We start from the raw sequence: 25,419 nt of genomic DNA, 5'->3' as shown, positions 1-25,419 counted from the left end.
TGTAATAAAACAGTGTCATGTGACAGATATCATGATATTTAAGAGCTTCATGACTAACTAGAGTATCTGTAGCAAAAAGATCAATATATGAGCTGTTATGACATTGAACATTGGAATGTTTTGATGGCATCTGTCATTACCATCACCAGTTGTTGCTGGTCAGTTTCTCTTGGAGTCACTGACTGACTGACTGATCTCAACTGTTGAAATGTGCAACGAGAAGTGTGTCCTCCTTTTTTGCCTAATTTGAAAACTCCTTATATATCTGATGCACTTTATTTGGAACACCTCCTTGTTTCTACGCTCATTGTCCATTTTATCAGCTCCACTTACTATATAGGTGCACTTTGTAGTTCTACAGTTACAGACTGTAGTCCATCTGTTTCTCTGATACTTTGTTAGCCCCCTTTTACCCTGTTCTTCAGTGGTCAGGACCCCCATGGACCCTCACAGAGCAGGTACTATTTGGGTGGTGGATCATTCTCAGCACTGCAGTAACACTGACGTGGTGGTGGTGTGTTAGTGTGTGTTGTGCTGGTGCGAGTGGATCAGACACAGCAGCGCTGCTGGAGTTTTTAAACACTGTGTCCACTCACTGTCCACTCTATTAGACACTCCTACCCTGTCAGTCCACCTTGTAGATGTAAAGTCAGAGGCGATAGCTCATCTGCTGCTGCACAGTTTGTGTTGGTCATCCTCTAGTCCTTCATCAGTGGTCACAGGACACTGCCCACAGGACGCTGTTGGCTGGATATTTTTGGTTCTCAGTCCAGCAGCAACACTGAGGTGTTTAAAAAGTCCAGCAGCACTGCTGTGTCTGATCGCACCAGCACAACACACACTAACACACCACTACTGGACTAAGAATGACCCACCACCCAAATAATACCTGCTCTGTGGGGGTCCATGGGGGTCCTGTGCGCCTATATTTTTCACTGTATTAACACTGTAACTGCTGTAATGCATTCACGTATTTCATTAATTACTTACTTTACACACTGATTAATCATAATTACTGATAATGACACAAAGTCCAGCTAATTAATTCAGTGTCACATACATAATGTAGTACTTTTTTTGGTAGTTGGTAGGTCAGTGGACATTTGGGTGATTTATTTATTTATTTTTTTGATAATATTCAGTTTTTTTGTTTGTGTTTAATTTTCACCGTGACATTCATGTCCACTTCATTATCAGCCCCCACCAGCTGCGTATGTTGTTCATATTTTCTTCATACTCATTAATCATGTCATTAAATCCCAGTGTAGCGAAGCTTAAACAAAGACGCCTGTGCTTTAATCATGATTTCTGTAATTAATGAGCTGCTGAACTGCAGCTTTAGCCCAAAAAAAGAGGGAAAGAAATCTGGCAGGGAGAACTGAAAGCTGCTAAAACTAATGGCTGTATCGTTTCTCTTCTCTCCCCTGTTGCTCCCCCCTCCCCCCACTGCTAATATGGACACCTACGAAGGCTCAGGTCAGTGCTGTGTTCATTCTGTTTCTGCCCTTTCTTTGACTAACCGCTGACCCTCGGCCATCTGTTGGATCAGAACTGAGCAAATTAGTGTGAATTTCGCTCACAGAGGTTTCGCCTCCGTTTCGCCACCGTCCCACAGACGTGCGACCCGAGAGAAAAAGCGAGAGACTTCATTATATTTCATTCTCACCTCTTTCTCAGGAGCTGCTTCCGTCTGAGAGCTATTCAGAGAGAGAGATGGAGCAGGACAGAAAGAACCATTAAAGCGATAGTTCAGCCAAAAATGAACTGTTTTCCCCCTCATGCAAAATATAAGTCACCCAAAACCCTGTTTGGTGTCTGAAGTGTGCTTAGTTTCTGTACTGGAGCTATAAGGCTAATGAAGCTAACAAGCAATGGAAGCTTATACCCCACCAATTAGCATCATGCTCATCACACACTCACCTCAGACTGTGTCGGGTTCATGGAAATTGTCCCATTCACTTCATATATATCGTCACAGCCCCAAAAAAACATGTATCTCCATTTTTGTCGATTTTTATTTTTCTACGTTATTTGAACACAGTAGTTCTCCTTTACACTGTGTAAAAATTTCATGATGATTGGACCAATAGAAACGCCCCAAAATCAATCAGTCTGAATCAGTCTGTACATTGACTTACAATAATAGTTAAGTGCGTTTTTGCCCTCTCCTGTAAAGTTACTACTTTGGAGATACTTGTTTTTCTTTGGACAGCGACAATATGGAAGTTACGCTGCAAAAACAGCCCACTTTGAATTTAAACGTTTTTGTGAGGTCACAAAAAACAACACATTTACATTTATTCAGCCGGGGTGCTTTCTGAATTAGGCACGATATAGGGCAGCCAATCAGAGCAGAGCTCATTTACATACATATAACCATCTTGTATAAGTCACAGTAGGCAAAATGAACTGTTTAACTCTAAGGAATTAACAGAGGCTGGAATAATTTCATGTGATTTGACACGATTTAATGAATTGAATGAATTCAGTGTTAATATTTAATTAATTTGATGAATTTAATGACATGATTTAATCAATGTAATAAATTAAATTACATGACTTAATGAATTTAATTAATTTAATGACATGATTTAACCAATTTAATTAATTTAATAACATGATTTAATACATTTAATAAATTTAATGACATGATTTAATGAATTTAATGAATTATGACAAATATTTCAGTGGACTTTGGGTTTCAAAATAAAACCCAAGATAAATAAATGTCATCTCTGATAGACTTGCTTATGTGTTTTCTGAACCTGTATGACTTACTGTTGTCTACAAACACAGACTAAAGACCTTCACACAGCTGAAACCAATACAGCCATCCTGAAATCTGAATTTTGTTCATAAAGCTGACGTTTCTTTATTCGGCAGCTTCATATTCGGTTTCAGTTCCACCATAAACAGCGAAGCAGTTACATTCACCAGCTATTATGCAACTGCTGCACTATTTAAGGTGGAGTGGGAAAGTTAGAAACTGCCAAATAGGAAGCCAACTTCACTAACACATTTGAGGCAAGAGGTTTATGATTTAGGCAGTTAGCACAATGCTAAATGGTGAGGTACAAGCTTCCATTACTTGTTAGCCACGTGTCTCAGCTGATCAGCTACATTTGAGGAGGAAAACAGTAAAACACAAGCTTGCGGCTGCAGCCCTCCTGCTGTTTCCCAGACGCTGGCTAAAGCAGGAGAACACGACGGAGAGATCTTTCTGTCCTCCATCTGCCCAGTTTCTGCTGCGCCTCTAAACGTTTCCGTTTTTCTCTCAGATGATGAACAGCGAACATGCAGGCAGTTATTTCTGAACCCAGCAGCCTCCATCTGGTGTAATAGCGGTGTTTAAGAGTGCGCGGAGCAGAGGGGAACGACCCTCTTTGGAGCTTCGCTACATTTATCGCTCATTTCACTCATCGGCAACCCATCCTGATCACGCCATCCTGATCACGCCTTCAGCAGCGTCTTCAACAGCATTAGATCAGCTTCAGGGCTGCAGTTACAGAGGCCTATGCATACAGCTTAAACTGATAGAGAGAAGGAGGGAGCAGAGGAGGAAGGAAGGAAGAGGAGGTGTAATAAGAGCAGAGAGACAAAGAAAAGAGGGGATGAGTGGATAGTTAAGGAGAAAGAGAGGAGAAATGTGGAGAGCAGATGAGAGGAATAAAGAGAGGAGGAGAGAAGAAGTGAGGAGAAGGAAAAGGACTGGTAGAGGAGGAGCGGAATGAAGAAATAAAGAGAGGAGAGGAGAAATGAGAGAAGCAAAGAAATTAGAAGAAAGGAGAGGAACATAAAGGAGAAGAGAGGAGAAATATGGAGAAGGTAGGAGAAAAGAAGACAGTAGGAGATGTGAGGAAAGAAGAAAATAAGGAGAGGAGATGAGAAAAGGGAGAAGGACAGGAAAAAAGATAAGATGAGAAAAGAGGAGGTGTAATAACAGAGGAGAAGGGAGGAAAGAGGATAAAGGATGAAAGAATAGTGAAGGAGGTAAAGAGAGAAAAAGAGGAGGAGAGAGAATTATGGAAAGAGAGGAGAAGAGTCAGAATAGAAAATAGATGAAACTGAGAAATAGAGAGGAATGGAAAGTGAAGGAGGAGAAATAAGAGTGGATGATGGAGGAGCAGAGGAAAAAAAAGAAAGAAAAAGGTGTGACGAGGAGAAAATGAAAGGAGGAAAAGGAAGGGAAAAGTAAGACAAGAGGACGGGACAAAAGAGAAAATTGAAGAGATGAGAGATGAGAAGAGAGGAGGGAAGCGAGGAGAGGAGAGAGAGAAGGAGAGGGGAGAAGAGGAGGGATGATGTGGAGAGAAGATGAGAGGAGAGGAAAGGAGAGGAAAGGAGATGAGAGGAGGGATGATGAGTAGAGAGGAGTGGAGAGAAGATGAGGAGAGGAGAACACAGGAGAGGAGAGGAGGGATGATAAGAGAGGAGAGAATTGGAGAGAAGATGAGAAGAGAGGAGAAGAGGGATGATGAGAAGAGAGGAGAGGAGAACAAGGGAGAAGAAAAGAGGAGAGGAGTGGAGAGAAGATGAGAAGAGAGGAGGGATGATGAGAAGAGAGAAGAGGAGAACGGGAGAAGAGAGGAGAGAAGACGAGGAGAACAGACGAGAGGAGAGGAACAGGAGTAAAATGAAAGGAGAAGAAATAATGAGAGGATAGCAAAGGAGGAGAGGAGAGTGACTGAGAGGATGGGAGGAAAATGAAGTAGGGGATATAAAAGGGAAGGATAAGAAAAGATGAGACAAGAAGGACAAAGGACAAAAAAGGACAGTAGAGGAGAGAATGACAGAATGGGAGAAATAGGAGAAGAAGAGATGAGAGAAGCAGGGGTGACATAAGAGGAGCATGGAAAAGATAGACTGAGAAGATAGTGAAGGAGGAAAAGGGTAGGACGAGAAGATAATAGAGGATGAGAGAAAATGAAGGAGGAGAGACGAGAGGGAAAGATGAGAAAAGATGAGACAAGGGGACTAGAGAAAAGAGGAGAGGGAGTAGAAGAAAAGAGGAAAATAAAGATGGCTGAATAGGAGAAGGTAAAAGAAGAGAAAAGGAAGTGGAGAGGACAGGAAAATGAAGAGGAGCAGGAGAGGAGAATAGAAAGGAGCAGAGAGTAGAGATGAGAGGAAGAGCAGAGAAGAGAATAAAAGAGTAGAGAGGATGGGAGGAGAGGAAGAAAGTGTATGGCAGATGCAGAGACAGATGGGGCTGATTGCTGAGTGTGTTTAGTGTGTGTTTGTCTCTGAGCCTCATATTAGTCCATAAACAACCTCAATAAACACTCTTATACATTAGAATAGGAGATATTAGTCCATAAACAACCTCAATAAACACTCCTATACATTAGAATAGGAGATATTAGTCCATAAACAACCTCAATAAACACTCCTATACATTAGAATAGGAGATATTAGTCCATAAACAGCCTCATATTAGTCCATAAACAACCTCAATAAACACTCCTATACACTAGAATAGGAGATATTAGTCCATAAACAACCTCAATAAACATTTCTTTATGCTAGAATAGGAGATATTAGTCCATAAACACTTCTTTACACTAGAATAGGAGATATTAGTCCATAAACAACTTCAACAAATGCTCCTTTATGCAAGAATAGGAGATATTAGTCCATAAACAACCTCAATAAACACTCCTTTACACTAGAACAGGAGATATTAGTACATAAACAACCTCAATAAATGCTCCTTTATGCTAGAATAGGAGATATTAGTCCATAAATAACCTCAATAAACACTCCTTTACACTAGAACAGGAGATATTAGTACATAAACAACCTCAATAAATGCTCCTTTATGCTAGAATAGGAGATATTAGTCCATAAATAACCTCAATAAACACTCCTTTACACTAGAACAGGAGATATTAGTACATAAACAACCTCAATAAACACTCTTATGTGCTAGAATAGGAGATATTAGTCCATAAATAACCTCAATAAACACTCATTTACACTAGAACAGGAGATATTAGTACATAAACAACCTCAATAAATGTTCCTATACACTAGAATAGGAGATATTAGTCCATAAACAACCTCAATAAACATTTCTTTATGCTAGAATAGGAGATATTAGTCCATAAACAACCTCAATAAACACTTCTTTACACTAGAATAGGAGATATTAGTCCATAAACAACTTCAACAAATGCTCCTTTATGCAAGAATAGGAGATATTAGTCCATAAACAACCTCAATAAACACTCCTTTACACTAGAACAGGAGATATTAGTACATAAACAACCTCAATAAATGCTCCTTTATGCTAGAATAGGAGATATTAGTCCATAAACAACCTCAATAAACACTCCTTTACACTAGAACAGGAGATATTAGTACATAAACAACCTCAATAAATGCTCCTTTATGCTAGAATAGGAGATATTAGTCCATAAATAACCTCAATAAACACTCCTTTACACTAGAACAGGAGATATTAGTACATAAACAACCTCAATAAATGCTCCTTTATGCTAGAATAGGAGATATTAGTCCATAAATAACCTCAATAAACACTCATTTACACTAGAACAGGAGATATTAGTACATAAACAACCTCAATAAATGCTCCTTTATGCTAGAATAGGAGATATTAGTCCATAAACAACCTCAATAAACACTTCTTTACACTAGAATAGGAGATATTAGTCCATAAACAACTTCAACAAATGCTCCTTTATGCAAGAATAGGAGATATTAGTCCATAAACAACCTCAATTAACACTCCTACACACTAGAATGGGAGATATTAGGCCATACACAACCTCAGTAAATGATTCTATACAGTACAATAAGAGATATTAGTCCATAAACAACTTTAATAAACATTCCTATACACAAGAATTAGGAGGAGCTCTAAAAATATCATGGAACTTCATCTGGACCGTCCACCCCCTTCCCCCTCCATGCAATTCCGCTCTAATTCAATTAAGGCCAATTTAAAACACTTCTTCCTAATTAGCTCTAATTAATTTGTAATGTGTATGAATTTTAAAGTGGTGTTATCAGTGGAGTTCTTAACTTTATCTCCTCTCTCTCTCTCTCTCTCTCTCTCTCTGTCTCTCTGCCTCTCTCTCTCTCTCTCTCTCTCTCTCTCTCTCTCTCTCTCTCTCTCTCTCTGTCTCTCTCTCTCTAGGTGTATGAGGCTGTACCATGCCGCAGTATGTGTAGTGTATATGAGTGGGTGACGGAGCCGTGGTCATTCTGCTCTATAAACTCTGTGGACCAGCTGCCGGCGTGTGGAGAGGGAGTGCAGAGCCGCAAGATACGGTACATACACACACACATAGAAAGGTCCAGGTAAGCAGGCAAACATAACTGCTACACTTTAATAATTACCCGTTAATGATTAATACACAGCTGCTAATGAATTAAAGTGGGGTATATCAGATGAGCTGCCTTCAGGAAAGTAAAATGCATGTTGTTGGGTAAGACAGCCAGTGATCTTGTATAGTCTCAGAAAAAAGGTACTAAACTGTTACTAGGGTGGTTCCCCTTGTCTCTGTGGTGGTACCCTCAAGGGTACATCTTCATATTTGTACCATAATCCATTGCAATTATATATTTTTGGTTGTATTGACTCCACACACCCCGTCTCGACTCCTGCCTTTTTTATTTTACTGTTCTATTTAAAACATTCGGTTATGAAAAGGTACAAATACGAACTTTTCACCTGGAGAAACTTATTTAAGGTTCACAATCAGACCTTAAAACCACTGTTGGAGCTTTGAGGGAACATTTACACTGTTTGCACCTTGATGAATAAAAGATGTACCTGCACAGAACCTTTATTACTAACAGTGTTCAGAAGTTGGGCTGGTTCATGTTTGGAAACCTGCAGAGCCAGTTGCACCAGTTGACCTTAGGCTGACTTTACACTGTGAAACTTTCAGGCAACTTTAGTTGCTTGAAACCTTCGTGAAACTAAATTGCACAAGCTGCATAATGTAAAGCACCCCACAACTCACTTGAAACTCAGCCACTAGAGTTGTGTGGAACAAGTTTCATGAAACAGCCAATCAAAATGCCGGAAACACATTGTGATAATGTCAAATGACATCATTTCAAATGACCAATTGCTTTGGATTAATAGACATAAAAATAAAACAGAAGATGGTTTACTGGACAGTTGAAAATGAGATCCTCACTGACTTTCTGTGAGTTTGGCAGTTTAATTTTCCCAGTTTCCTGAGCCGTGACAGCAAATGTGAGTTTCTTGAAGCTAACTTTTCTGTAACCAGCTATTTTTAACTAGCCAGCTAATGCTAACAGCTGCTTAAATGTCTGATTGTGTCAGTATTTATTCTTCTTTGGCTGCTATTATTGTGATCTATGCAGATTCATTCTCTCGCTGCCTGATTTTACAAGTAAGGTATTATTTTTAATGTGTTAAACTTACAAACGCACAGTGCTTCAAGAACAGGAGGAGTGAGACATCAAGCCCAACCATAATGGCTCTCTAAATGTTAAAAGGCTTAACATACAAAGATGAGTCATATGTAGTAAGAACAGTTAGGAGAGAAATATGTGGTAAAAGACAGATATGTGGATATAGAAAACAACAGTAGTTATAGCTGGAAAATTCATATTATACTAATGATATAACAATGCAAAATCACATTATATGAAGGCTATAATTATGTAAATTACACCTCTTGCAAAAGACTATATAGTTTTGATACAGTGTATCAAACAATAAATCGCTGTTGTCAGAACAAAACTTCATATCTGCAAAATGATCAGGAAGGAAAAAACCTTCTTTACTTTTAATGTAAGTCAATAGAACCAGACTTTTTTCTAAGTAATTTTGGGTCACTCCTTTTGGTCCATTCATCAGGAAAGGTAAACACAATGTAAAGGGCAACAGACATTTTCAAATTATGTCAAAAACTGAAAAACGAAATGGAGATTCGAAGTTTTGTTCCGACAGCAGCGATGCGCAGCTAATTTGGAATAATGAAATGGGTTGCATGCAACTTTGCTTTTGAATTGCTTTGTGTAACTGAATTTGCACAGAAAGTATGGTTGCATGAATGTCTTACTTTGTAAAGCCAACCTTAAGTTAGATAATAGCTTGAGTAAATGGTAACATGGGCCCTGTTTACTCTCTGCACTAATATTGCAAATATTATCCAAATATTATCCAAATATTGCGGTGATCAGATCTTCATTCAATCCAGTACAGCCCTTTGGAGCTTCTGCATCTAAATGCTGATCAGATTTCATTTCAGACATGCCTGCTGCTCTCCACGAGAACCATAAACGCAGGGTTCTGTCACAGTAGGGTAGAGGAGAGGATAGTAATGCTGAGCTTTATACACTCTTCTTTCAGTGGGGTTTAAGATAGGACACTGCAGGGTGTCCTTGGCATCACTGGTGACACCAGCTGACACCACAGAGTCCATGAAGGAGTGTGCCTCTGCTCCTCTGAAAGATCACACACACTTCTTCTTGACCCTGTCCTCTTTTATTAAGAAAACAAGGAAAGGAGATGAAGGGAGAGTAAAAAATTGGGACGCACCAACAGTTATACTCACCTAAAAGCACCCTATCAATATAATTCCATTCAAATTAATTTATGACCAGGAGACATACTGGTACTCTTCTGTCACCAAAGGATTAGTAAACCTGAGTGAATATTAAATTAAGTGATTAAGATTAGATTAAGTGACCCTTATTAGTCCCACAACGGGGAAATTTCACCTCCGCATGTAACCCATCTGTGCAGTGAAACACCATATACACACTAGGGGGCAGTGAGCACACTTGCCTGGAGCGGTGAGCAGCCCTATCCGCAGCACACGGGGAGCAGTTGGGGGTTATGTGTCTTGCTCAAGGGCACTTCAGCTCAGGGGATCAAACTGGCGACCTTCCTGTCACAGGGGTGGTTCCCTCCAGCCCACGACTGCCTCCAATGCTACAATAAAAAGTTTAACATTTTAAAGTGTGTAAAAGTGTAAATATGAGGACTGTTCAGATTAATATTAAACAGTGCAGTCTCTCTCTCTCTCTCTCTCTCTCTCTCTGTCTCCCTCTCTCTCTCTCTCTCTCTCTCTCTCTCTCTCTCTCTCTCTCTCTCTCTCTCTCTCTGTAGGTGTGTGTTGCGGGGCAGTGATTACTCCAGCAGTGTGAATGAGTCTCTGTGTGATGCTGAAGAAATGCCTCTGCAGGCTCAGACGTGTGTGTTACCGTGCCCCGGAGACTGTGTGATGTCACCCTGGAGTCCCTGGAGCTCATGCCCCATGGTAACAACCTATCACCACATCTGTAACCAACACATCTGTAAACATGGCAAATACAACCATCACATCCCTAACCATCACAATTGTATTCATCACAGCTGTAACAATCACAACCACTTCATAACCATCACAACGGTAACTATCATATCCATAACCATCAGAACTATAGCCTTTATATCTATAACAATCACAATCCCTAACCATCACAGCTGTGATTATGTGATTACAACTATAACCTACACAACTGTAACCACTACATCCACATCCATCACAACCATAACCACCATAATCATAACTATCACAGCCCTAACCATCAAAACTGTCATTATATCTGTAGCTATCTCAACTGTAATTATCATATCCATAAACATCAAAACTAAAGCCATCAAGTCTGTAATTATCACAGCCATAAAAATCACAACAATAACAATTGCAGCAATAACCATAAGAACCGTAACAAATCACACCCATAACCATCACAACCCATTACCATCACATCTGTAACTATCAAAACCATAACATCACAGTCATAACAATTGCATCTGTATCCATCGTATATATAAACCATTACATCTGTAACCACCTCATCCATACCATCACACCCATAACCACACAAACCTAACAATCACATATAAAAATGACAACCATACCAACAATATCCATCACATCCATTGCCATCACAACAGTAATCATTATGACTGTAACCATCTCACCCATAACCATCACAACTGAAACATCACATTCATAACTATCAAACCTCTAACATCACAACCATGGCCATCACAGCCATAATTAACACAACCATGGCCATCACAGCCGTAATTAACACAACCATGGCCATCACAGCCGTAATTAACACAACCATGACCATCGTTTTTATAACCTTCACATCTATAATCACACAAACATAACATCACATCTAGAACCAATCACAATTAAACCATTGACGTCACTATCATAACCGTAGTTCAGTGAAACAAGTGGAGAAACTGTGTAGAAAGTGCAGAGTCTTAACTTTCGATCCAAACCACATTTGTTTGTAAGTAGAGGAGGAGATGTTTTTGCTCAGGACAGTAGGACTCCAGGGCCGACCCTGAGAAACACTGGACTCTGCTATCATATTCATAGAGTTTCTCTGAGATGCTGAGTGCTGGCAGAGTTGAGCAGCTTTCATCAAAGGGGATATTTCATAGCTGGGTGTTTGTAAGCAGAACCCCAGCTAATAGAGGAATCCAGAGTTTTATAATTGCCCTGATAGTGAGACACAGAGGGCTTTTGGAGGAAGTGTTTCTGGAAAATCAGCAGGCATACAGCAAATTGAAGAACAGCGGGGAATTTCCCCCATCTGTGTGCTAGTGAATCAGACACGGCACCGGTCATAACACGATACACTGTTTTTCTTTTTCGCTGATTTTTTTTTTTTTCTTTTTTCAGCAAAGATGTTTTGCATCAATTTGAATATTTCATATTAACTCTGACACAGAAGCGTAGTCAGAGATACAGTTTCCCGCAGCAATTTTCAAACGAGCGAAATCCAAGACGACCAAAATCAAAATTCAAATGAATCTCCAGCAGCAATGGAGCATTTGTTATTCTAATTAATGTTGTGCTTGAAAAGTTGCGGCGGGTGCGGCGCGCCACAAGGATGAAATTCAAATGGATCCTCTCAGTCAGTCACCTGATGAGACGCAAACAAAGATTTGCTCTGGCCTCTGCAATCGACAAAATACCGCCAGAGACAACCAGCACATCGTACTGCCCTGCAGTGCTTAGCACACCCCTTTACTACCCTGTACAACCCTGTACTCTACATCTACTACTCTACTTCCTTATACTACTGCTAACCTGAACTACTGTGTACTGCCTAGAACTACATTCTACTGCACTGTGCTACCCTGTACTGCCTAGCACTATCCTGTTATCTCCTGTGCTCCCATGTACTGGCTATGCCTAGTGCTATCCTGTACTGTCCTGCACTGCTTAGTCCTACTCTCTACTACCCTATACTACCCTGTACTGTCTAGTGCTACCCTGTACTGTGTAGCACTACCCTTTACTGCCTAGTCCTACTCTTAACTGTCTAGAACTACCCTGTACTGGTCTGTACTGTCTAGTACTACCCTATACGTCCCCATGCTACTCTTAACTGTCTAGTACTACCCTGTACTGGTCTGTACTGTCTAGTACAACCCTGTACTTCCCCATGACACCCTTAACTTTCTAGTACTACCCTGCACTGGTCTGTACTGTCTAGTACAACTCTGTACTTTCCCATGACACCCTTCACTTTCTAGTACTACCCTGTACTGGTCTGTACTGTCTAGAACTACCCTGTACTGGTCTGTACTGTCTAGTACTACTCTGTACTTCCCTGTGCTACCCTGTTGTGTCTAATACTACCTTGTACTACCTTGTGCCACCCTCTACTGCCTAGTTCTATGCTGTACGTCCCTGTGCTACCCTGTACTGCCTAGTCCTAGCCTTAACTGTCTAATACTACCTTGTACTGCCCTGTACTGCCTAGTATTACCTGCACTTCCCCATGCTACCATATACTGCCTACAACAACCCTTTACTATCCTGCCCCATTTAGTCCTACACTCTACTACCCTGAACTACGAAGTACTGCCTGCCTATAACTACCCTGTACTTCCCTATACTTCTTTGTGTTACTATTCTCTTCTACACTACACTACTCTGTACTGGCTAATACTGCCCTCTACTACACTGCATTACCTTGTAATGCCTAGTAGCTACCCCGTACTAACATGTACCACCTAGCACCACTCTCTTCTACTGTCTGGTACTATACTGGACTGCCTTGGATTACCCTGTAATGCTTCGTACTACTCTGTACTTCCCTGTATTACCCACTACTGCTCTTTATTACCTCTTATTCTAAAGTACTACTGTGTACCCTGTACTAGCCTGTACTGCATATTATTATCCTGTACCACCTGGTGCTATCCAACACTGTACTGTACTAGTTTCCTGTACTGCCTAGTAGTTTCACATAGTGCTCCGACATACCTCATACTGCCCGTACTACACTGGACTGCCCCATCTCATACATACTCACCTGACCTACCCTGTACCACTCTGTCCTTTCCCTTACTGTTCTATTCCACCCCACACTGCCCGAATCATCTCAGATTACACTTGTGATCAAAGCTTTATCGAGAGCAGGGTCCACTGCACTGCTTTTTCCCTGCTCTAATGCACCTGACTCAGCTCAAAGGGCTTTAATAATATAGCTGACTAGTAGAATCAGACAAGTTAGAGCAAGGAAAACAAAGCTATGCCGTGAGTGGGATTCTGAGGGTTGGGACTGGGAACCACTGCTTTGCGATTTTTTTATGTTGTCAGTGTTCGGACAGCATGACGGACACACCAATCATCAGTGCAGCAAATGAGCTCAGCTAATTAACTCTGATTATCTATAATTATCACATGCATCTAGAAAGCCTGGGTGAGCAAATACGGCTGTATCCAAACAACGCTAACGATGGTGGGGGTTTGTGGGGGGTCCAGATCAGGCCATCTCGCTGTGTTAGGGCTGCTGAGTGTCTGACAGTGATGGAAATGCTGATTAGCTGCAGCCTGCAGTCTGACACCCCACCGTCCTCTACGACTGCAGGCTTTAGTGGGTTATGAGCAGAATTTCAGTCGTTTCAGTCACTTTATTAGAAACATCTACCCTGTACTTCCACTCACTGGCTGCTTTATTAGAACCCCCTACCTAGGCTACTACTGCCAAGGCAGCTTAACTGCCACATTTACCAAAGCTTATTAGTTTGCAGGGGGTATTTTGGTGAATTTGTGTGTGTTATTTTAGACTGCATGTGGCATAATTCATATTTTATCTCATTACTGTCCTTGTTATTCAGAGGATATGGTAACGTTTGGGGAGGCGTGTATGTACACCAAAATGTATCAGGTTTGGAACATTTTTACTACAGGGCACAATAGCAGCAATTTTAGACATATGTTTTTCTCCATAGACCTACAATTTCTAATATGGACATCGAGTTGATAACAGAATGATGACACAACTTCAGGGGTCTATAATTTGTTTGGAATCTGGAATGGAGCTAAAGATGATTGCGTACTAACTGTGTGGTCAAATTCTGAAAACTTGAAAAGAAATTACAGTAATTATTGGAATATTGTTTGTCATTGAATACATTTTTGTTGCCCGCCCCAAAACAAAGAAAAAAGAAAGAAAAACTAAAATATACAAATGATCTTAAATGATCTTTTGCTGTTTACACTGTAATAGTTAGGTTACTATTCAGTAAAATAACAATAATTGATAGGACATTTAAATTCTAAATGCTAGTATATGAATCTATCTACTGAAATCCTTCAAAGTTAAAGTTTAAAAAAATTCTGTTTATTTTATTAAAACATATTGAGCATTCTAATTTGCTGAAACAATACTACTGAAACACAGATTCTCTGCAATTAAGTGAACGTTTTTGTGTTTTAATAAAAAATGATGATTTTGTGTACAGCTGGTTGCTAGTTATGTACTGGCTAGCGTTTAAATTGTCACTACCGATACAGTCATTACTGAAGCATTTGGTAAAGTTTCAGTAGTGCCTGACAATTCTTAATGTTCTACACTGATTTTCAGACTTTTGGGAAACAGAGATGCAGTCTCACTTCCTGCCATAAAATGCAGGGGTGTGGTTAGAATAAGGCTCCGCCTACAGACAAAAAATGTATTTTGGTAATGACAAGAAAATGTAGGACAGCATTTTTGTTTAATATTTTTATTTTTGAATATTTAATTTTTATTTAATTCATGACAAATATTTCAACGTCACGTTAAAACAAAAATACGTAAAAAAAAAATAATAAAATTGAGAAAAAGTGTAAGCATTATTTTAAGAAGTGTAAATTTAGGGCTTAGGGTTTGGGACAGACAGTTCCCAATAGAAAGCACCCTATAAATGATGATTTTGTATATATTAAGCTTATTACTTTCTCAATTAATGCCTTGGGTTTAAATAGATAACATAACCCTTGTAAATGTCTAAGCTCTAAATACCTTGTTGTTTTTTTAAGTAGTTTCTTTACAGTAGTACTGCAGTCTTAACTACTTAAGGTAGATTGATCTATATATGAATAATTAACAAAGTGCAATTAATCTGTTGCTGCTTATCCCCCCCCCCCACCACCACCACCTTTAAAAATTAAAAATTAAAAATTGGTCTATTTCTGACCACAGACCAGATATTATTGTTAGTATACCAACCGCCTCAGCAAGGTGGAGCTACAAGGGATGGGTTTCTGATAAAGTGGCCAGTGACTGTTATTCTCTTTGCTCTAATAGACTTTTATTATGTGTTTGCAGCAGTGATGAATGTTGTTTGTGATTTGTGCAGCCATGTGATCCAAACACAGTGAGGATGAGGACCAGACACATGCTCCGCCCCCCTGCTGTTGATGCCGTGTGTCCAGAGAATAACCAGACCGAGCCGTGTGTCGCTAACAGCAACTGCTTCACCTTCCAGTACAACGTCTCAGGTACAGTCACTAAATGCTTTCACTGATAACTGACATTACACAGTGTGCCGTTCCGTGTAACCCTGTAATGACCCCCCTGGACAGGGCTTTATTTGTAAATGACCAGGTGCTGGAACACTGAGTGGTGATGGACCCTGCAGGGCGATGGGCGGGGCAGTACCAGGACAAAATAAAATGTGTTAAAAAGGTGCATCAGGCAGCTCGAGGTTTTCCCATGAAGCTGCAGTGAAACTAGACTTTTGCAGTTTGTATCGCCTTGAGAAATGGCTGTGACCGAGGATGGAAGATGGCAAATGAAAAAGCTCCTTCATGTTGGTCACTAATGATAAACAGTAATAATACAAAAGTGAATTTTATTATATCAGATAATTACAGTTACACTTGAGGGACTACAGTGCTGCACTCTGAGCTGTGTAGATGGCGTGGTTGGCAGCCAAAGAGGTAACCTAGCATTTATCAAGCCAGCTAACTCACCTACCACAAACAGTAAAAACACAAACATGAACATAATTAGATATTCATTATAGCACAGTGTGCAAATATTCACCACAGCTCACTGATCTGTAGCAAGAAAGTGTAGATAAAATTTTCATTTTATTAAAATGAGTGATTGAACATTCCATTTTGTCACTACCAAAACAATCTTAATCTACTGAAACGTTACTAAATGTGTCAGTAGTGACTGTTTCACTGACAATTTTAGCTCATTAGCTCAGAAACTCAGCCAGTTCATGACCAGCAAACACAGCTCTGAACAGCTGTTCACACAGAAAATCATTATTTTTTTAATATTAAAACACAAATAAGTTCACTTAACTGCAGAAGATCTGTGTTTCATTAGTGACGGTTCTTAATGTTCCACACAGATTGACTTTGGGACACAGGGATCCAGTCTCACTTGCTGCTCTAAAATGCAGGGGTGTGGCTAAACTTTTTTCAGTGATGACAAGAAAATGTAGGACGGCATTTTTTTACATTTTGATTTTTTTTGTTATTTCAACATCAACACTGAGGGAAAAATGGATGCATTATTTTCAGAAGTGCAAATTCAGGGGTTAGATAACTGATGTGGTTGGCGACAGCTGGGTGACTTGTGTGCATCTGCAGTTAGCCATGAAGCTAACATAGCCGTTAGCAAGCTGGCTAACTCGTCTAAAACTACAAAACTAATAGTTTGATACAGTCTCCCGATGGATTGTGTGTCGTACAGTCTCTTTTTATGTTTATTTACAGTCAGTGGGAAATAAATGTTTAGCTTTTTCTCTGTTTTGGAGGTTCAGTGCTGCAGTATGAAGCCCCACCTGTTCTGGATCAGGATCCCGTTTGCTCTGGCACACATTAATCCCAGCCCCCAGGATTCCTCATTGCAAAGCCTCATCATATATTTAATTCAATTACAACCAGTGTTATTTATTGATTTTCAAATTTTCAGTTTGTGCTGGGAAAAAAAGATAAACTGTACCAATTAAAAATTTTGACACATCTGACTGAATATATGTTTTATTAATCTATTGACCTTCTAGTTTTAGTTTAAGACTTATGTTGTAAGTAGGGGAAACTTCAAATGATGATCGTGATGCCGGTGGCTTAAAGCAATAGTTTGGCAAACATTTACCCAGTTTTTCCACTCTATTAAAATGTAGTTGTTTGGTGTCTGAAGTTCGCTCCCTCAGTTTTACGGCTAAAGTCGCCGTATTTATTTTTGTTTAAAGTAGATTTTTTGGGCCAAACTTGCTTCAAATGCAATACAAACAGTAAGATTGATAGCTCTCCTTGCACTTCCCCATCAAACAGAGCAGGTTCAGGAGCTCCATCATATCTGTAGATACAGTCTGAGTTACTGCAGTTGGACATAATAAAGGTGGCTGAGTGGAGACGAGAGGAGAGTGATAAAAATATTCCCCATCGACCTGCTGAGGAGAGCACTGATCTAACCCACTCTGAAATCCGCTCTGTAGGCCATTACTGCGTCACTGAGCTGGTCCAGTGTAAGACTCCAGCATCAGCTGGGTGTCTTAATCTCTAGATCGTAATGTTTAAAGCAGTTGGCAGAGCTATCAGCTCCTGTACAGAGTAGAACAGACCAAGGACAGATGGCCTATCAGACTCTATCACTTTAACCTTCAGTGGCTCTTTCACTCTCTCTGTGTGTGCGTTTGTGTGTTTGTCCCTTATATATTATATATGTACTGCACTTTATTATTATTACGTACAAATAATATATATATATATATATATATATATATATATATATATATATATATATATATATATATATATATAAAAAATAAGTATTATATAGCTACAAATCTTAATATTAATAATAATACATTGTGTATATATATATATATATATATATATATATGAATCACATTGTATTATATAGGTATTTACATGTATATAATACATATGAATTATATTATTATTACATTATATTGGTACTTGCATCTATATCATGCATATAAGACATCATTATTAAAGGGGTGTGTGTGTACACATACATATATATATAGCGTATAATATATTATGTAGCCATATAATACTTATTATTATTATTATTTTTATTAAATATTCTTCTAATATGTCCTTGTGTGGTATGAAATCAGCCCTCTGTGTCTGCCTGTGTGTTCCCCAGGCTGGAGTAGCTGCATGCTGAGTGAGAGCGCGGTGTGCGGAGAGGGTCGGAGGACACGGCTGCTGGACTGCACACGCAGCGACGGCCGAGTTCTGGACCTGAGTGTGTGTGAAGAGGTAACCATTAACGTCCACTCTACAGACCATTACACACCACGCCACTGAATTACGCCCTTCAATTGCATGTACTTCAAATCAGCCATGACCAGCTATTAACCCCCCACTGCGCCCACAGCCCAGACGCTTTCACTGTGGCGCTTAGTGAAGAGCCCACACTAATAGACCCTGAACTCTAATCACCAGTTCATGAGCTGCAGGTCATAGAGGGTCAATGACTTTAACCCTAGAAGCAGCAGTTATGGCTGGAGATAAGAGTCATGCTGTAGTTTTTCGTGAATTAATTCAGACTCATAGTTTGAAACAAATGGAGAAACTGCGGATTTTAAACTTTCAATCCAGACCACATTTGGGTTTGTAGAAGAAGTAGAAAAGGAGATATTATATTATCTTTTGAATTTGAAACTTTGAGACTCTTTGGTGCAGAAATTAAACTGAATTTAATCTTTTTCGTTCTGGACGGTCAAACTTTTTAGTTTGGTCTAAATCAAAATAGCAGGTGTGAAAGGTGCCTCGGACCACAGTCCAGACCAAAGAACCACAGTTTTCTCCAACCAAAAGAGGTGTTCTCGGTCCAGATCAGACTGAACCATGGTTTGGTTCGTTTGCACTGCGAAAACAACTTTTTTGGATGGTTCAGACTTTCGGACCAATTACTGGAAGTTAAGGCAGACTATCATCACCCATTAAACAATAGAAGAAGAAAAGAACCGTGAGGGAAGTAAAATGAGCCGTGGTAGCTCACGGTGAGAGAGGACGGAATGTTTAACTGTTATTTGGTCCAATGAAAAAGTCAAAAGTCAACTCCTCTACAAACCAATCAGTGTCCAGTACAGGGAGACACAGCCCACATAGGTGATGACGAAGTTCTTTAGTGCCTCACTAAACCACAGTGTGAAATCAGAACTAACTGATTAACCAAATATATATTTGTAACAAAAACTTGAACCATGATTCAGACTTTAAGAATTTCAGGTGTGAAAACACCTTTTTTATTTAACTGTGTGACGTAGGTGACCAGTATCACCAGCAGTCTTCCAACATGCCTTCTTTCTCCACCACCTCTGAGGATTCTGGGTTGAAGGCTGTCAGTCATTGGTATATAATCATTGAGAGTCAACCACAAATCTGGGAGATATATATAAATAATTACTGTGGTATTTTCTTCAAGAAATCAAGATTATTGATTATATTTTTCCCGCTGGTCTCCACAACTACACACACACACATGCACACAATCTGCTGCAACATCTGCTTTCCTTAGCTTATATGTTTTTTGATTTAATGAAAATCTTTAATGAAAATCATTATAATTATAACCATTTTTAATAATATAATAGCAATTAAATACAGTTTCATAATAAACTATTTCACCTCTCGCTTTGAAAGTTGTTGCTGTAAACATGTGTGTTGATGAGCTCCTGCTGGTTTGGGTTCATGACTGTTTCTTTTCTCTAAATGATGCACACAAAAGCAGCTTGTGTGTAATAGCGCCCCCTTCTGGAGAAACGTCTGAGTTTCATATCACATCCAAAACAAGGAGTTTTCTGTCTTTACAGAAAAGACGTTCTGAAACTCAGTTGTTCTTAATTATTACATTTTTTTTCACAACTTTACAACTCGTCACAAAACGTAAGGTGTCCCAAAAATTAGAAGTTTTCTCAGTGGGGAGTTTATTGTACCATAGCTTAATGGCTTATTAATGCCCATAATCATCCACTGTTTTAACAGTAAAAGTGAAAGAAATATTAAATGTACACATTTTTTTGTGAACTATTTTTTTATTTTCAATGCTAAAAAGAGCAATGACAACACAGATATAATAAATGCTCTCCCCCCTCGAACTCCCTCCCACCAACCCACCCACCCACCAAAAGTACACATTTTTAAATATCGTTTAGGGCTGTTTAAAATTAAGTGTCCTCGTTTACAATGTGCCGATTTTCAACTTTGACGCATCGCCAACAGGTTACTTGTCAATCATCATCGACATCCTATTACATCACACAGGCCTAGTCAACTACTGAAGGACACTGTCCTAACATTAGCTAGGCTAGTTACTAATAGCATAGAAGAAATAGTAGCAAGTTAAATAAAAAAATCTATCCAAGTTAATTTGCTAAAATCATTTGCCAAAAGAAGAAAAGGTGCTAAAGCAGCTTCAGCAACTCATGCTAAAATATTTTTTCCTTAAAATCGAATGGTGTCGCTCTTTATTTATGTAATTACATACAAGTAATTATGTAATGGAAATGAAACATATAAGAAAACAGCAGTTAAAACTGTTTATGTCCACTCTGCTGTTTCAGCTCGGACTGCCTCAGCCGTGGAGTCTCAGTGCGTCCTGCCAGGTGGACTGCCCGGTCAGCTGTGTGCTCTCGGAGTGGTCACCATGGACGGAATGCTCGCACACCTGTGGAAATCAAGGTAGGAGCTGAACTCAACTCTGTGGACTGGTTCTTTGGTTATAATCCCTCAATGAGCTGCATCTGAATACCTGAGAGTATAATGTGATGAGTGATAATCGTGCAGAAAAACAAATGATTTTAATGATGATATCATAATTTTCCACATTAACCCAAAGAGCAGACAAGCAGTAAGACTGAGAGTGACAGTCATTTTATTTATAATTTGTAATTTTATTTATTTTATTTCTCTACATCTAACGTGGCACTTAGATCACAATTAAGATTTGATAGATTGAAGATTGATATTGACTTTAATCTGGATTCAGACAGATTCATATGTTGCAACATACTCTTACACATAAGCCTTCAGGTGGGCTTCCTGGTATGGAAGACCACTCCTGCCAGGGAGAGGAGAAAATTAATCAGCCATGTTTTAGTCTTCTTCTTGTTTCTGGGAGCAGCATGTCGATATTTTGATTTAATATCTCAGAATAATGACTTATTTTCTCTAAATTCCAGCTCATGTGTCAAAATAATGACTTATTAACTCAGGTTTTTTAGTTAAGGTCAAAAATAATGATGTCATTATTCTGACATAGTAATTCAAAACTTCGAGAAAATTAGTAATTATTTTTGACATGGTAAATTTATAATAAAATAAATAAATAAATAAGTCATTATTTTGACACAGTAAGCTGGAATTTCAAGTAATTAGTAATAATAATAATAAGAAGAAGAATTAACTAACAGTAATTTACAACAATAGATTTAATGACCAATAATTAAATGGTTCTGTGCATGGTGAAATGGTTCTTTAGACCAGTGGAGAATGTTCTATATATGGTTCTATATATAGAACTATAGAGAATGTATTGTAACAGTTCTAGGGTAAAGAAAATGGTTCATTATAGAAGTATAGGCACTCAAATAACCCTTCGCATGATTTATGGGTTCTTTGCATGGTGAAAGTGTTCTTCAGGTGGATGGAGAATGTGCCATAGATGGTTCTGTATAGAACCTTTTTTAAAATGATTCTGTATAGCACCAAAAAGTGTTCTTCTATTGTTGCAATGTCTAGCTTGTAACAGTAGAGGAACCCTTTTTGGTGCTATATAGAACAGTATACCCCATATTCTGCATTATTTCACCATGCAAAGAACCACTTAAGCATGAAAATGGTTTTATGTAGAGCTCATGGTTATAAATAGAGCCACTGCCTTTACCAAAGAACCCTTGAAGAACTTTTTTTTTTACTGTGCATTTACATTAAGTGAAGTGCTAAAGATGAAAGACAATGGACAAGACGAGTGGAAAATAAAATAAGGATTTATAAGAAATAAAAGCAGTGCTGAGATAAAGTGCAGAGCTAAACAAAGGCATGAGAAAATAAGAACCTTATTACATATTCAGTAACTACAGGGACTTCAGTGCAAACTGGTTGAGCTGGTCTTAGCTTATAGAAGTGTGTAATTAACTTTGGGCCTGCTAGCGACCCTGGCCACTTATCTGGACTTGGAAGTGGCTACATGTGGAGTATATCTGACCTCATCTAGAAGTTCGTTCAGCATTATGACTAAATGTGGCCTCACCGGAGCTGGTTTATGAGGAGTCTGGCCTCTTCCTGTTTCCCACATTATATCAAAAAACAGGAGTACAAAAAGCCAGAGGGCGCTCACGAGCGAGTCCTCAATGAATGGAGTTAATGGAACTAAACAGCAAAAAGCTAAAAGTTAAAATAGTTTCTAATCACTCGTCCAGAACTTTCCTTTAGTTTTCGAGAGTAGAAGTTTGTATTTCACTAAAACAAACAATGAAAACTCACCTGTATGTTTCCTTTTTCAACAGTAAACGGGTTTTGGGCAGCAGGATGCTAACATTACTGCTACTGAGTGCTGATTGGTTGGCATTGCTGCTACTGAGTGCTGATTGGTTAGCATTACTGCTACGTCATTAATATACATGAGGCGTCGTTTTAATCTCCTATAACTCGAGTTTAAAAGCTCTTAAAAATATAACAGCAGTGTTAAAATGTTTTATGCTGTTCAGTGTTCAGGAAATGAATGTATAATTTTACATTAATAATGTTTAAGCATTTATGAACTATGATTATGCTCAAATGCTGCATATTAACCCATTAATTTTGGACTAAATCGGGAGCGCCCTCTAGTGTTTAAGAAACCGCAAAGACATTATAGAGTGGGAATTCTCCTCTCTACAAGTTCTCTCGCCTCACCCTGTTGGTTCTGATTCTGGGCACTACTGACTGACCGGTCCTGAGTGAACGGACAAAGTGAAAGGATGGTTTTGCAAATCAAATTCAGATCATAATAAAATATCTCCTCTTCTACTGACTTACACTGATGTTGTACGGCTTGTAAGTTTAGAATCTGCACTTTCCACACGGATTCTCCACTAATTGCGGTGAACTATGAGTCAGAAATGATTCATATGCAATCACAGCAGTAATCTGTAACAATAACTGTGTTTTCTATAGGTTAATATTGCCTCACTGAATGTTCCGGATTCATATTCAGCCTGTTTCTGCAGACGACGGTGGTTTTTGGTGTGTAATTCCACCTCACGTGTAAACGGCGAGCACTCCTGAGTGGGCAGGATGTGGGCTTTCCTGCCTCAGGATATAAAACTCCCCCTCCATTAACACTCAACAAAGAAATCCTGTTTAATTATTAACATCATACTGTAAATCACATTTAGGGGTTACAGGTTAACGATCGCAGGCTGAGCCAACTTTTCCCTGAACAGGCTGAGTGATTTATCAGTCAGAGGGACAGGTTTCTGTACAGCGTCAGGACCGATAGTCTTGACTCTCAGACTGGAGGGATGTGTTTGTGTTCGGTCGCACGGAGAGACGTTACTGCTTCATACAGTAACAACCACGAGAAATATTCACTCAGAACTGACCGACTCCACAGGAGCTAATAAACCAATTATAAACATTCAGAGAGAGAGAGAGAGAGAGAGAGAGAGAGAGAGAGAGAGAGAGAGAGAGAGAGAGTAGTCCAGTATGTGAGGGGCGGTTTGGGGTGAAACACACCAACGCTTGTACATGACTGTCTGAATGATTGTACACAGACTGCAGTCACTGGTGTTTTCAGTGTATCATTTCATCACTCTCTCTCTCTCTCTCCCTCTCTGTCTCTTTCTCTCTCTCTCTCCCTCTCTCTCTCTCTGTCTCTTTTTCTCACTTTGTATTTCTCTCTCCCTCTGTCTCTTTTGTCCTCTTTCGCTGTTCCTCTCTGTATGTCTGTCTTTCGCTCTCTCTCTCTATCTCTCTCTCTCTCTCTGTCTATCTCTGTCTCTCTTTTGCTCTTTCTCTCTTCCTCTGTCTCTCTGTCTCTTTCACTCTGTTACTCTCTCTCTCTATGTATCTCTTTCTGTCCCTGTGTTTCTTTTTCTCACTTTCTATCTCTTTCACTTTTCTTTCTCTCTCTCTCACTGTCTCAGTTTGTCATCCTATATCTGCTCTCTCTCTCTCTCTTTCTCTCTCTCTCAGATTACTCTGTGATCTCTCTCCAGTTATTTTTATATGTCTCTCTTTATGATGTTTTATAGTTCTGCTTGTGTGCATTCAATCTCTCTCTCTCCTCTATCTCTCTATCTCTCTTTCTCATTCACTCCCTGTCCTCTATCTCTATCTCTCTCTCAATCTCATTCCCTCTCTCTTCCTCATTCTCTCTCTCGCTCTTCCCTCTCTCTTCCTCATTCTCTCTCTCGCACTTTCCTCTCTCTTCCTTATTCTCTCTCTCGCTCTTCTCTCTCTCTTCATCTCTCTCTCTCTCAGTGGTTTAGTGGCTGTCTGATCTCCTCCTGCTTTATTGAATGATGCCACTTCAAGCAGCTGACTGACGAGTCTAGAACATGAGCGCAGTGCTGAGTGCATTCGTTCATCTCCCTCCATTCATCTCCCACTGCTTATTTCCACATTGTTTCAAAAGAGCAGCTGGCTGAGTGACAAAATACAATTGGGCCACTGACTAAAATTGCCTTTCATGTCATGCTAATGACGTGTGTTTATAGACCTACTCAGAGATGGGTAGTAATTAGTTACATTTACTCAATACATGTACTTCAGTAAAACATTAATGGGTTTGTATTCTTACTATTTTTACTTTTACTTCTACTAAAGTATATTAGTGAGCAAAGGAATCTTTTTACTCTGCAGTTTTAGCCATTCATATTTAGTTACTGATTCCTTTTTTGTGTTGAATATGTTTTGATGGTGGTCATATTTGTACTGCTTTGTGATTGGTTACATCTCTGACTTTGGAGCTTCTGTATTTTAGAGCAAAAGAATCCCAAAAAGAGAAAAACAGAGCTGCACAGTCTTCAGTTCCTATGCTTAAAAATGCTGGACGTACTTAGAAGTTCCACTGCAGTGCTTAATTATTTTATGCAAGTATCAATACTTTTGATTAGTATTGATTTAGGCTCCTCTACCCACC

At 39.3% G+C, this 25,419-nt stretch overlaps 1 protein-coding gene across 1 annotated transcript in view; it reads left to right on the top strand.

Annotated features, from left to right (window-relative positions):
* Positions 1-25,419, top strand: part of thsd7ba (thrombospondin, type I, domain containing 7Ba) — a 333,528-nt gene that overhangs the window by 280,716 nt on the left and 27,393 nt on the right. Inside the window, exons 17-22 of the mRNA XM_036576800.1 lie at positions 1,471-1,476; positions 7,160-7,293; positions 10,118-10,268; positions 15,656-15,797; positions 18,433-18,548; positions 20,858-20,975. Of these exons, the coding sequence (XP_036432693.1) occupies positions 1,471-1,476; positions 7,160-7,293; positions 10,118-10,268; positions 15,656-15,797; positions 18,433-18,548; positions 20,858-20,975 (667 nt within the window). The remainder of the gene's footprint in view (positions 1-1,470; positions 1,477-7,159; positions 7,294-10,117; positions 10,269-15,655; positions 15,798-18,432; positions 18,549-20,857; positions 20,976-25,419) is intronic.

Source organism: Colossoma macropomum, unplaced genomic scaffold (genome assembly GCF_904425465.1).
Source record: "Colossoma macropomum unplaced genomic scaffold, Colossoma_macropomum, whole genome shotgun sequence".
NCBI classification, from domain to species: Eukaryota; Metazoa; Chordata; class Actinopteri; order Characiformes; family Serrasalmidae; genus Colossoma; species Colossoma macropomum.
This window is presented reverse-complemented; position numbering and strand designations above follow the sequence as displayed.